The 14,822-nt window shown below is 39.7% G+C and overlaps 1 protein-coding gene across 1 annotated transcript in view; it reads right to left on the bottom strand.

Annotated features, from left to right (window-relative positions):
• Positions 1-4,675: 4,675 nt before the first annotated feature.
• syndig1l (synapse differentiation inducing 1-like) overlaps positions 4,676-14,822 on the bottom strand; it is a 36,959-nt gene continuing 26,812 nt past the window's right edge. Inside the window, exon 4 of the mRNA XM_069158498.1 lies at positions 4,676-7,582. Coding sequence (XP_069014599.1) covers positions 7,424-7,582 — 159 coding nt within the window. The 3' untranslated portion in view covers positions 4,676-7,423. The remainder of the gene's footprint in view (positions 7,583-14,822) is intronic.

The raw sequence follows: 14,822 nt of genomic DNA, 5'->3' as shown, positions 1-14,822 counted from the left end.
TTCTCAATGCGTTCGGAATAAGAATATTTCTCAAAATACTGACATAAAGCAAAGACTTCACAAATCATCCATTCAAACAGTTCGTAGGCCAATGGTATTTGATGAATCTGTTATTTACACTGATACAAGCTTTGCCGGCTTTGACTTAGTCTTAACTTCCAAAAAAGATATGCTCCCCTTCAGATGCTGCCTCTGACCAACTTTGAATAGCTGTACGTACCCAGGTTTCTCTGTACAATCTCATATTTCCCCTTCTCTGACTCCACTTTTCCTTTCGCTTCCTTTTGAGTTGATGAATCAATCTTTACAGAGGTATCTATCTGGCTTTCTCCAGAGGACTTGAAAATCCATAAAATTTGTGCTATCTCACCCCCTCTCTTTCCCTTTGCTTACAGACAAACCGGCAAGGGCAGAAGCGAGATAAAAGCCTTATTTGGAAGTTATGTGAAAAAAATGCAATCCATCCATTTCATTGCATTTGAAAGGAATGTTCCTGGAAATGCACCGCCTATACTCATTGAGAGGTGTGCGGAGTCACGGATGGAGCCCAGCAGTGCAGCAGCAGTAGGTTTAGCATGTACTTTTTGAACAAAAGAGATTTTTCTCTGTACGAGAGCTTCTCAGCTAGCCCTGCGATATTCACCAGCTCTTCAGCAACAGCCTGCATAAAGAAACTCCAGCTGCAAGGTAAACAATGGTCCCAATGCTTTACTGAGAAACAGACTGTAAACATACATGTAATACAAAGGGATTCTTCATGTTTCTGTTGAATCAAAATGCCGGCATCTAATAGACAAGTTTTGTCTCACAACAAGCTGACTTGCAGACAATTGCTCCCGATGCCTTAAATCACGCTTACAGCTCTAAAAAGCTGAACAAATTCGATATTTACTACGATGTTTACTTAACTGATGCCAATTAAAATAGAGCTAATTTTGACGCACATCTCTCAGCCTATAGATATTTCCTCATGAATAACTGACAAATACAGCAGTCTTCTCATCCGAGTTATTCAGCAGAGACATAATTTTCTTCTTTCCGTTGAGGTTTCCTTATTGAAAGAGATAAGTAAAAGCAAATATACCCACAAAGAATATCGAGTCTAAGAATAGAGACTGGAAATAGGTGAAGCGCTACAGCATCATTCGGTTTGGATATTGGAACACATTTCTACAAAAGGGTTTTCTCTTGACCAAAATGCTTTTGTGATCTGCAGCTGTAGCCTGAGGGACTGCTATGGAAATTAAGCCAAAACAGCCCAGGGCCTGGCTAGTACTGTCATCTAAGAAGAAAACATTTAAAGAACATAACATCTGCAGGCCTTTTTGTTTTTTTAATTTTTTTTATGGTACGGAGCTCTAGAGAAATCTAGAGTCCTCTCAGTTGGAAAGGCAGTGCCCACTCCGCTAAGCTCTTTTCCCCCTGAATAAGCTTGTATTACAAATTCACAAGGTACGTTAAAAATCCAGCACCTGTTCATTGTGCTATTTTTATGAAGTGCCTGTGTCACGTAAGCTAAATCAGCCTCTTTGTCTAAGATTTCAATCTGTCCAAAACCTTTTCAATACCCTAAGCAATTTCATGAAAAAAAAATGAAATTCAGTGAAAAGCTAAGGCAACATCACCACTCCAAATCAAATATGTTAAGTGTGGATATTTGAAAATGGTTCCTATTTTAAAGCTGTAGGGGAATATAACATAAAATGACCTCAGTGGGAGAAAGCTTCTTGCTTGTTTTTCAATTTCTATTTTCCTCAGCTTTCCTCACTGGTATTAAATCCTCTTGGGTGCCTTGCAGCCACTTTATCTCCCCAAACAAAACCTGAAAAACCTTTAAAGGGAATTGAAAATCTCTGGGTATGTACAACACCCACAATCTTCCTTTTGGTAGGCTGGGACAACAATGAATTCCTGCACAAAACTCAGTCTCTTTTTTCCATTCTTGTCTCTGTCTTGTTTTCAAAGGGCTGTCAGTTCTGCCAGAGTTCAAGTTTACTGCAGTGCATGGCAGCTAAATAAGGAGTCAGACTCAGAAAACAGCCCTTGAGGGACACGTGGCACGCACACTGTAATTAAAACAAATTTTACCGCAGTTTGGCTGCTGCTGCACACGTCTTTTTGCTGAATCCACCTGCCGAATATAACTGGAAGATGCACAACTTCTCTGACTTGCAGGTTTTGTCATGTGTGGGCAAGCATGACAGCTCATAAAGTGGAGTTTCCAAGGTAATGCACCATCCTTTAGCAAAATACAATAGCCAATCAAAAGGCACTTCCAGAAAAATATTTCAGTCTGATGTTGTTGTAGCTTCCAGTTAGAAACATGAGGAGAGCAAATAAAACCAGACATATTTCTCTCCCACAATAATCTTTGGCATGATCCACAAAGCAGGCAAGAAAGGGTGGTTGAAATGATGAAACATGACGCATCAACAGATGAGAGGAATTGGGGGAGTCAGATTCCCAGTGCTGCTTTTTTGAGCAAAAAAAAAAAAAAAAAAGGCCTCAATGGCTGAAAGTTTGTGATGCTTCTATTTGTAACAGTTTTCCTGAGGTATCTATAACATCACAAATTATTTTTAAAAGGGGCACATAAAATCCTTCATGCTCAAATCAAACAGAACACCAGAGGACGAGAAAAATATCTTTCTGCTCACTGTCTTGTTTTCCCAGACAAACTCACTGAACACTGGTAAACACAACAGCCTTCTTTTGATCTATAGTGCTTATTAATTCAATCTGCTTGCGTGTTGGCTGTTGAGTATCAGCTGTTTAGCATATCCTGCTGAAAAAAAAAAAAGTGGAGCATACTCTTGTTTTGTTTTAGATGAGCATTTTTCACCCCAGATGACGCAACGAGCATCTCCATGCTATTGTGCTGCAGCGTGTTCACTGACAAAGACGTCCGCTTGTGACTCACTCTTTACTCTCACCCTCCTGTAATGAAAGCTTCTCCACAGCTGGTGCTCCAGTCGCACCCACTGCTGCTGTATGTACTCTGGCACAGCAAAGCCATGTTTCACCTTCACACACGGATTGAGCCACAGGAGTTTAGCTGCTTCACGGGAGGATTTTGTTAATAGTTATTCATTGTTGTAGATCAGTGCTTCCCAAAGACGATGCTGTGAGGGAGCACTTCTGACTAATGCAACTGAACATTAGGAACTGTGATATGATTTACATAATCCATATTCTCATGTTAACGGGAAAAAAAAATGTTTAAGGGGGGGGGGGGGGTTTGTAGCTAACTTATTTAAGCCACCAACTTCTCCTGAAAAGAGGGGAAGAGGGAGCAGAGGGAGACTTCCAGGTTCAGTTAGAGAACCACAGACTGCAGTGGATGTAGCTTCCGGGTCTAACAAGTGAGGCCAATACAGAATTGCCATGAGGGCAATACCACCGCTGCTGGTGGTTGGCTCCAAAAAGGTTCTGGCTCCATAGACTCCCATTCAACAAAGAAATACAAAGACAAGGAATTGTGTTACTCCTTCCAAGAACATCCAAATATGGTCACGTGGCGACGCCTGAAATGCCGACCTCGAGGCTTCAGAACGGCCCTTCACAAAGCAATTGGTGACGTCACTGTTGGTTGTCGCTTGGAGAGGACATGTGAAAACAAAAGACACAACACTATGATGCACTGTGGAATACGAAAGTGACTGTAGAAAGGAGGGTTTTTTTCCCCTCCCACTACATCTTGTAAATGTTCACAACTTTTAAAAACCGGCGGGACAGTTGACCACAGCTCTTAAGAGCCACCCGCCAGGTAGCAAAGATTACACACAGAGAGGAAGACACACTGTTATAATAAATGCAACACGGATAGAACGTTAAAAGTAAAGGATTAAAGGAATTTAAAAGTTGATTTAAATAATTAGCTAAAGGCAATGAACTTTTGAAATGGTTCTATAGCTGGAAGTAATGAATGAACATTCTAAATAGTTATCTAATGTAGCCCAACTAATGGGTTGAAACAGTTAAAAGTAATGGATTCAAACACTTGGCTAAAGATAATGAACCAACAGTTAAAACAGATGCAGTAAAATAAACTCAAAATGGATAAGCAGCGGACATTGTTAGCCAGAAAAGAATATGCCAAGTAAATTGTTAGCTGAATCAAATAATGGAAATAGTTTACTTCAGTTTGTGATCCATTCATAAGGACATATTTGCATAATGCCAATCAAGAGATTGATGAGTTCATCCGATTTAGCTGTAGAGGTTGTGTCAGACAATAAAGTTAAGAACCAATGTTGGAGGTAATGTGCACCACAACCGGTAATCACAACAAAATAATAACGCACATAATGAGTTTGTGAAAGTTGCTATCATTATAATAAGGCACAGTGTAGGGAGTGTCAGTCGATCGTGCTCCTGTGTTGCTCGCTGTGTGAAATGTGGAGCAGGGTGCGGCTCTGCACTTCTGTTCAATAACCATGATGGAGACAGCACAAAGGAAGATGTTCTCTCCTCCATGCAGCAACGAGAACGGTGCAAATTTCACAGCTGCTCCTCTGTCTCTTTCTGGCAAACCCACCCACACTCCATGACTCAGTCTGTGTTTGCTTTTGCTTTAAGAACAACTCAAGCATCTCAATTACTCAGCCAATTCTCTCAGGTTGTGGGGGGGTCCACATATAGAGCTGAATGTTATATAAATCACAGGGGGGGAAAGCGCTTTTAAGAAAGGTCATCCTTCCTTTCTGATTTATTTGTCATTACATTTGAACATGTCTTTATTTGCACTATGTACATGTTGCCTTCACACAAGATTGGAAAAACAAAAAAACAAAACATAAATGTAACAAAAGAAAAAGTCATCTTCTTTAACTCAGCTTAAGAGCACGACACAAAGAGATCACCATCACCCTGGCATTAAGGAACGCATTCAGCAAACGTCTTTGTTGCATGGATGTGTAGCTCATCACAATGAGAAGGAAATAAGAACAGCGTTAAAACTCACGTACTGTTGTAACACATTGCACAATACCAGGTTGCCAAAGAAGCCAGATAAAAACACATCATTTGAATGACACGCTACATAACACAAAGCTTGTTTATCATTATCAGCAATAAAAACCTTCTCCGAGCGATGAAAGAGTCTTTCACTGTGGTGACAGTGATGCTCATGATGTGTGCATACACTACAATCAGTAGCTCATGAGTTACTGATGGGACGAGTGGTCAGAAGGGAGTCGGAGGCTATAAGACCAAACATTTACAGAACATCAACCAGCTCTTCAGATGACCAGAAACTCAGTGAGGTGAATTCTAAGGCTTCAAATAAATACCTCGACATCAGTCTGCACTCATTATGGCCTGTTTCAGAGGGTGACTGGATTTTCACTCATATACAGGAAATCGATAATGAGATTCAAAGTAAACCTCTTGGTTTTAGCTGCAGTTTTATTTAAGCAAAGCAAACTGGAAACTTCTCCTTATGAAGCCGATGGGAAGAACATTCACTCTTCATTAGCACATCAGAACCGACTCACATTGTTTTAGTTTAAAATGTTCACGATGTGCAAATGGATGTTTACTTGCAGGGTCTGACAGCAACCAGCGACACCAAAAGCATCTTATTAGTGAAATTAATGTGGTTGTGCTATTTTGGGGCTATGCTCCAGAGAATACACATTCCTTCAGAAAAAGCCATTACGGGGCGCTAATTGTGCACCATAACTGTCAGGTATGACGAATGCAGGACCTACGCAGGGAAGCACATAATGTTACCTCTTGAGGCTTCACTGCTTCAACCGTCTGGCTGATAATCTACAATATAAAAACCCAAACTAAATTATCGGTCATCAATAAGCTCTTCAAACAAAAACTCAGGGATTTGTTTGTAAGAATTCTTAAAAAATGTGTCTTTATTATTATTAAACGCCCTCTGTTTTATTAGCTGGAGGGATACATGTGGGGGGAAGTATTGTGCAAAATATGAGCCCCTTCACTGCCTAATCAATTTTAGTTTAAGCTGTTTTATGATCTGACAAAAAGAAGTTCTAAATCCAATCCATCATGCGTAGCTGTAGCAGTGTACTGCTGCTATAGCTCGAGCCATGCAAAGAATAATTGATCGGAGCTAAATTCAAAGCTGTCAGGCCGCGACACTTTGTTTATATGTGCAGCCCTGGAGGATATGTAAGGCGTGCCTTTTAATGACATTATCTACCTGATTTATAACTTCCTCACAGTGTGAACTGCTGATGCTTCATTTCACACCGTGTTGCCAGATATGCAAATTCTTCTGGAGAAACCGAACACCTTTTGCCCCAAATTTGTGACCATCTCCTCACCTCACGTGTACTTTACCCCAAAAGCGATAAATAAACATTCCTTAAAGCAGGATTAATGAAGATGCCTTTAGACAGCAGGGAACACTTAAAGACAAACATAAAAAATGAAGCACATTTGCATTTATGGAGGCAAACCATATCTACATGTGCAGATTTTGTGAGTTCTTGGTTGTTCGTGGGGCACATTTCTGATGGATGGACACCTTCTCCGACGAAAACTACAGGTCTGAGACTCCGTTGAGATTCTTGTAATTCATGCCAGTGCAGATATTTTAATGAGAAAGAAACAATTTCTCTTCTTGATAATGTTTAATCATATCTTCCACCTTTCAGAGTAGTATTCTTTGATTAAACTTTTCAATAGTCCTGTTTTTTTTTTTTAAATGTTTCTCCGCAAACAAAAGCCATGCTTCGTTATTATTTAAGAAACTGTGGATGTGGCCTTGCATTTTTTGTTTTATACTGTGAGGCAGTCAGCTCAGAGACAGAATATAGTCCTGGTATTTTGAGTTGATGAGGGCAGATCACAGTCTATTTAAGACAGTCCTGGGTGTCAAACTGAGATTACAGATGGCAAGACTCCACAGAGAAGATCCAAATTTAACGGCAGCTCATGTAACAACAGCATAGTGTTGGTTTAAGTTTGTGAGTGACTTTGTGTTGATTTTTAACCTTCCTCATCCTCGGCTCATTGATAATCGATTGAGTTATTGTCTCAGTTTTGTGTCTTTAAAGTTTCTGTATCGATGTTGAAAACCAAATAACAGTCAAAAAAGTAGGAAGCCAACATTTAGTCAATAGGATGAAAACTGGGCTCCAACATGGAATACTTCCATTCCTCAAACCCTCTGTCTCAACAACCCCCCAAAAAAGAGTTTGTCTATTCCCAATCCCCCTCTTCTCGCCCTCCAGCTTGACCTCTCTCCAGTCACTGTGGATAATCTTGTCTGACAGAGGGCCTGTAGGGAGAGAAGGCTGGAAAAGAAAAGAAGGTGGAGGGAAAAAAACAAGACTGTACATCCTCTAAAAACTTTTCTCGAAGTCTGCAGGACCAATGGCGTTCCCCAGAGGCGGTTGCTCCCTTCCTGTGCTCCCCGGAGGTGTGTGGAAGGAAGGTGCGACTGTTATATGTGTCCTGGTTTCGAGAGGTAGGCAATGAGTGCTACCACCACCCCTACATACACACCGGTGCCTATAGTGATGGAGAGCGCGGCTAGGAACAAAGCCCTTCGGGAGGCGATGTTAGCCAGTGGGAAGTCACCTTTGTTCACCGCCTTGGTGGTCTGTAAAAGAGAGAAAATGCAGGAAAAGAAGAAAGTGAAGAGCCAGATACTGTTTGGAGGAACCTCAACAGAGAGGGAGAGACGTCTAAATAAAAATAAAAATGAATTACATATTTCTGTGGCAGTGTAATGAAAAAAAAGGAATTGGAGGATTGACCGAGCAGCTTGGCAAAACTAAGGAGAGCACATCATGCATGGCAGGACTAAAAAAAAATAGCCATTAGTGTGAAAATGTCAAGGATTGAAGGTTATGGTCATCTCAACTGCAAGCACTGAATGACAAACGACATATGAGGAAAGCAGATTTGTCATAATTTGTCATTAAATTAATAATAATAAAAAAGCTCTGGATATACATATTTGTATACAACCATTGTATGCTTTAAAGAAATAAACAGGCTAAAAAAAGACAGTTCTTTGTTTGCTCACATTGCTTTGTTACATGAAGGCTTTTTATATATTTTTTTACAGGTAGCAACCCCTACTGCCATGACCCAGTTACCATGTAATAAAGGGTACAGTGCATCTTTACATCCCTTTATAGACACATATAGCTCCTCTCTGTGGTGTTGTGTTAACTATTCGGTTTAAACAACAATGGCTTCCTGTAGCGTGAGTCACTGAACACAGTAACAACAACTGACATCTTTCTTGCTAAACAGCAGCCAGTGAAACACCGTAAATTACATTAGCATCAATTAAATAGGAGTCCTGAAATGGTACAAAATGTATTTTCCTCTCTGACATGACTCTATGTGCATCCAATGTTCTGATGTTAGAAGTGAAAAACCAAAACAACAACAACAACAACAACAACAACAACAACAACAACAACAACAACAACGGTAACACTAAAAACCAAAACCCTGCCTGTTGTTTTTAATTATCTGAACTCAGAATCTTTCTCAACAGTTGTTTCAGGCTCATCAACAAGAGCACAGTCACAATGTTTTTCTTGCAGACTTGTTATTTCAGTGGCCCTTTGCCCTGCTGTTTCAGTGTCAGAACTTTCTTGTTGTTGCTTGAAAAAGGCACCGAGCCACAGCTGCACAGGCTCACACAACAAAAGAAGAATCAATCAGAACACTGAATAATAATAAAAGATACCCATTTAACACGTATAAGTAATTGGTCATTTCTAACTAATGAAGGAATTGTTTATATTCTAGTCTGACACAGTATTAAATTATATAATTCCCATGTAAAATACTGAAAAGGTTCATTAAAGGTTCCATATTTTAAACTTTTCTGGTGTTTTACTTTATATTTTTGTGGTTCTAAGTACTAAAAACCATTAAAAAAAAAAATGTAGCTCTACCAATAACAGGCTGTTTTTGTGTCTGTGTGTTTATGGCGCAATGATACAAATAAATCTTCCTTCTGATTGGCTGACTCTTTCATGAGTGACACACACTCAGGCCAACCATCAGTTTTCTTTGGTCTTGTAGTTTGCTAGCTTTGTGAGGGAAAGATCGCTTGATGGTTGCTTCTACATAAAGGGTTAAACAGTGGGCTGTGCTAAGGGCATATGAAATGAGCGTGAGTTTGTGACATCACAAATTTACATAAGCCCAAACAGCACTGTTGCTATATACAAGCACATTTCTCCATGGACTGAGCGTTTTGACACTATGTATAGAGCACTTCAATCTGCTTTAAAATACAAAAGAAATGAAAATCTGAATTTACATAATATGGGGCCTTTAATGTTTACATACAGTGTGATTATGAAATTTTGAATGTAAGATTTGATATTAATGTGTAACTTTAGGCAAAACCCAAAGTATCCATGAATAATAAATATATGATTTAAAGGCTGCTGTCATTTTTTGTGTTGTTGAGTTCTTCGTTGTTTTGGGAAGAAGGCAGAACACCATGACAACCTCAAAATCACGTTTGTCATGCACCATATGGCCTGATGTCTAACTTGACAGCAAAATATTTCCTGCCAACAGAGCAAGCAGACACATTGACACATAGCAGACACATTATATCATATTATAACTCATTTGGAGACTTGGTGTCTGACCAGTTTTCACTCTCCTCTCTGCTCCTTTTTTGCTCTTCAACAACTCTTGAGATGTCCATCAGCTAATTGCTCACTGTGTGTTTGATTTTTGTCACTTGGCAAGTAGTCTACCATCGGTGTATAGTGTTTACTGAAAACAACAGCCTGCTGTGGATGGAAACAACACACGAGAGAATTACGAATTAACCAAAACACTAAAGTTTTGGGCTGCAAAACTAGATGTAGATTTGATCTCTACAAGCACGTTACATTTATACTTTGTGTTGGCTTTTCTATTTTCCATCTCTATTGTCTTCCCCCAAACTTAATTGTGTTCTGTTATATTACAATGCGGCTCCATATTTATCTATTAGTTTATTCCTGGTTGATGAGATTCAGCGGAGTCAACGACTCCACACGTTGCTAGAGCGCAACTATAATTTATTGTGCCTGTACACATCGGTCAGAAAATTGTGCTGAATTTATGCCAGCACAATTTTGAAATGTAGTATGTGGATGTGTGAAATGACCTTCATTATTCTTGGATTCATTTTAATAATGACGGCCCTGATGTGCAATGTGTGTGAATATGATGAGGTTGGCCTCGGGGTCAGTGCCTCCCTCTCTTATAAAAGCCTGTCCCTTTCATTTTGGAGGTGAGCCACAGCTCCAAGTAGATGAGGTTCCATTTCTTATGGACAACTGAGCCTGCTCAGTTAGATGCAGCATCTGCATTGATGTGGAGTTTGGATCTGACACTGGCGGTGAGTAGAAAACTAAACACCGAAGCAAGTCTCCATACAAGCGCTATACTTGTTTTCACCTTCAACTTTTGCTCAGGAGCTCAGAGACTGTGGATCAAAGTGGCTCAAACGAGATTCCTTTGCGGCAAGCTTTGCTCGTCACAACAGAAATCTTGGAGGATTCTGCAATCGAGCCATCCCTTCTTCTCATTGAGAAAAGCCAGCTGGTCCAGCTACCTAGCCCTGTGGCTTCTTCCTTTCTTAGGTGCGGTCGGCATCAATAACCGAAGGGAAAGCCAGAGACAAAACAGACGGGAAAGACAATGGACTGTATATACAAATGGACATAGACTCCAGGACTGCAAAAGTGTAATCCCACCGAGAGCCACTAGGGATGGCTAAAAAGAAAACCTCTGCATTGACTCCCATTCAAACAGCATCAACTTAATTAATACAACCCTATTGCCAGCAAAAAGCCAATATGGCGATGGCCAACATGCAGACTAAAGGCCTCAAAACGGCAGTTCACAAACCAGGGTGTGACATCACAGTGGGTTGCTACTTGGAAGAGACCAAAATTTCCAGCTTACTTTTTTTCTTTATCTGTGATCCTGTCCAAAACAAACTAAATGAAAAACTAACAGACTGATTTAAAACTATTATGAATCAACTATATTGTATATTTGTACTTCCCAAAAGTAGTGATGGTAAAAAAAAAAAGAGGAAAAAAAAAATGGAGTGAAAGTCAAGTTTCATAGAGTCATAAGAATTAGTGAAAGTTAGCTGAGGACTACCTTCTTGTTTTCTCGGTTTACATCCCCTCTCCTCTCTTCCCACTTCAAACTCAATCATGACTGAGGCTATTTACTCTTTCAGCTAAACCAATCACGACCTCTGTGAGCCAGTCTTCGTCATTTAAAACAATGTTTCTCTGCTGCTGCTGTCAGCCGTCATTTCTGTGTGAGGTCGATGCAATCCTCCTTAAACCTGATGGTGGGACCTTCACATCCATCCAGTTCTCTAGTCATTGCTCTTCACCACCACCAGTGTCTAAACTCCATAGAGGGCGCTTCCTGTATATCTTATGGAACCATTAAAAATGATGACATCACTGTGGGGTCTAATTGCTTAAGACTTCTCACATATTCGTTCAACTTTCCCTTTTGTGCAAACTAAGTCGGATAAATTAATTTAATTACTGTTTAAGCCTCTTTCTTTATCAGCCTCTCCTGACTGAAACACTGTATTATTCATACTCTCTGTTCATTTGCACGACAGTCATGCAAACTGGCAGAGCAGCTGCGACAGACAATGAACGATACCCCTCCCTGCTTGGCTTGGAGTTCTGGATCTTTTTGTTTGCAGTTTCTCAATGTTATAAAATCATTCAATTCAGGTAAATGAAAATAAAATGGTGTTGACTGGCCACTAATATTAGAATAAAAAAAGATAGAGCAAAATGCAAAATCTGCTAATTTAGTTTCTGTATTTCCTCCATTTGCTTCAAAAGCACCACTGGATATCTGCCACATAGTCATTGCAAGAGGTTTGTTATGGTAATGGGATGAATAGTTCTTCAGTATGGTTGTCTCATGGAGTCATTTTTTAGACATTTATTTAAACAAGATCAGATTTGTAAAACTGCGTACAAAAATGAAGTGCAAAATATGGCGGTAAAACTAAAATTTAACATGATTGTATTATCGACAGACAAAGCGAAGTGTGATGATTGGTAGCCTAATTTTAATGGTAAGACCACATTTCCCATAAACCCTAACATTTCTAGTTTTGCTATTTTTTTTCTAGTCAACTGGTATGTGGTTTGTTTTGATGATGAGAGTGGAGGAGTTATGTTTGTTGATACTTTGCTTACTTTGTCCTGTAATGCCTTCCGTTGAGCTTCTATTGAGTACATTTATTGCAGAAAAATCACGGGCATTTTGAAAAATGGAAAGCTCCTACAAATATTGGTTGAATTTGCATGAACTATTGCGATCGCAAAATCATGATTTTCTAGCAGAACTCACTTTTATCCATTGAATAATATATATAAAAAGTGCACATGAAAAACTAAATTCACCATTCATCAAGTTTGTTCGTTACTGCTGAAAAAGAAAAAAAAAACTGAGCATAGGGAAGGTACACAGTGGACCAAGTGTTTTAATAGCGCCAGGAAGGTTTTTTAAGACAATGCTTAATAGGCCAGGACAAAGAGAGGCAGATTAGAGCGAGAGAGAGAGAGAGAGAGAGAGAGAGAGAGAGAGAGAGAGAGAGAGAGAGAGAGAGAGAGAGAGAGAGAGAGAGAGAGACTCTTTAGAAGAATGTGTTGAAAGGTCAGCTAGCAAATCTAGACAAAGGAATATGTATTCAAGGCAGGGCCTTTAGCTTCCATGTCAATACAGTAATTATTGAAACAAAAGCAGCATTATGAAGGTTTTATGGGAAATTAGGTTTGGATTTCCTTTCAAAACGAGACAAAGCACATTCTCCTTTACCCCACCCGAGCAAGGGGAGAGTGAAATTTATATGAAGAAATATAACAGTGGACAGTTGTCTCCACAGGGTTGAAGGACAGATGCTTGTTGTTTCATTTCCTCAGTGGATGCATTTGGTAAATGCACTCGTAATGATTCATCATTAAAAACTCAAATGAAGGCATGTTGTGGTCCTCCCTGAGGCAAAGGACTCTGAAAGGCAAATAGAAATAAACTGTAATGTGGACGCAGCAGATGACAATAGCAGGTTGAGCTCTTTATAATGCACCGTATATGTCAATGTGAGGATTTTTTTTCCTTGAATACCCTTGAAGGGAAAATACTGAGAAGCATTTAAGGCTTTATCTCCACAACCTTGACAAAATGATTGAAATGTGGTGTCATAGAGAAAAAGATAACATCTCTGCCTGAGCTGCACGGAGACTCACACTGAGATGCGCTCTCGGAAGTCAATTCAGTACACTTAACAGGTTTTTCTTCCAAATAAACAACAAATAAAGCCTAGAATCTCTCTCCCTTTCTTTATGTATGTCCCTCAACCTCCTTCACACACAAATACGTAAACTGTTTCACAATAATCAGCTCATTCATTATGATGACTTGTATGTCATAAGATAACTTCAGGGGAGTCCTATTTGCATAATCATGAAAGGAATTGCTGCTCAACTCTGCACTTTCCATCACAGATGTCTCAGAGCTGAGAGAAACAAAAAATTATCACCATCTCGAAACAAAACACTCAACCTATTACTGGCAATAATTGAAACTGAATTTCCCTTTCCAATCAAATGCTCAAAGCTAATTTTCCTCAGGTATTCGTGGTCGTGGTCGGTAAACACAAAATCCTGAAGCTCAGCATCACTATTTACAATAAAGACATTATACAGAATTAAAGATGCTGTCTTTGGTAAACAAACAATTTAAAGCAGGATAGGAATGCATGTTTATTTCTGTGCTTGTGTGTTTGGTGACGCGCTCACTCAATTCCTCTCCTTGGGAAGCCAGCAGCTCTCCAGGTCTGACCTTCCAGTGGGAACAAAAACACTATTGATCAGCCGTCCACAGACTCCATTACAGTCACTAACCTGTTTGTTTGTAAATGTCCTCAGAGTAAATGGGGAAGCTAATGCGATATCATTTCATTTTATTCCAGCTGCCCTTGTCAAATCTTACATTCCATCTACTCTCACTTCCTACAAAGGCAGAGAACAGTGACAGCAAACCCACTAAAGCTGAAGAAAAAACAGTTTAAAGTTTTGGGGTGGAGTTATGGTGTTTTATGTTAATTGTGTATATTAGGCAGATTTACCAACCATATCATTGTGACAGACTTTACATATGATGTTAAGCTCAGGGGATGGAAAGAAAAATATTGTCTCTTCTTGTTTGCATTGTGGCTCCGGAAAGTTTCTGGTCAAGCAGGCTCCGAAAAGTTTCTTGTCAAGCAGGCTCCGAAAAGTTTCTTTTGTTTCTCTCTTATTTGCAAGTGATTCCTTTTTGTTTTACTTTCCACATCTAAATGACAACTCCCCCTGTGTCCTGTGTCCAGGTCCTTGTGACCTGCAAATCTAATCAACATTACCATACGAAAGCAGATACAAAGGAAATGGGGGTGACGGTCTATTGTTTGTCACACTGTATAAAGCTGCCCTCCAGAGGAGTGACGTTGAGCAATGCTCGGCATCCTTCTTTGAGTGTACATGTATTTGCTCCTTCTTGCAAGAATAAATGTCCAATATGTTTGATTTTGAACCTAGCCTCTGAGTAATTTTTCGAACAGAAACCCAGGTGGCAACCCATTGTGACATCTTAGTGAAGGGTGGATGAGGCTAAGAACTTAGTGAACAACACCAAATTAACTTGTGGAAACAAGAGAGACAAGTTGACGCTTTTTGGAGTCAGCCCCTAGTGGCCCTCAGTGGTATTGTGTTTTATGGCACTTCCACATTGGCTTAAATTTTCTGATCTGGAGACGACGTCCATTTTTATATACA

Source organism: Embiotoca jacksoni, unplaced genomic scaffold (assembly GCF_022577435.1).
Source record: "Embiotoca jacksoni isolate LCO1_2020_lvr unplaced genomic scaffold, fEmbJac1.0.p SCAF_23, whole genome shotgun sequence".
Lineage (NCBI taxonomy): Eukaryota > Metazoa > Chordata > Actinopteri > Embiotocidae > Embiotoca > Embiotoca jacksoni.
Note: the sequence above shows the minus strand (reverse complement) of the source record. Positions and strands in the feature narration are given on the sequence as shown.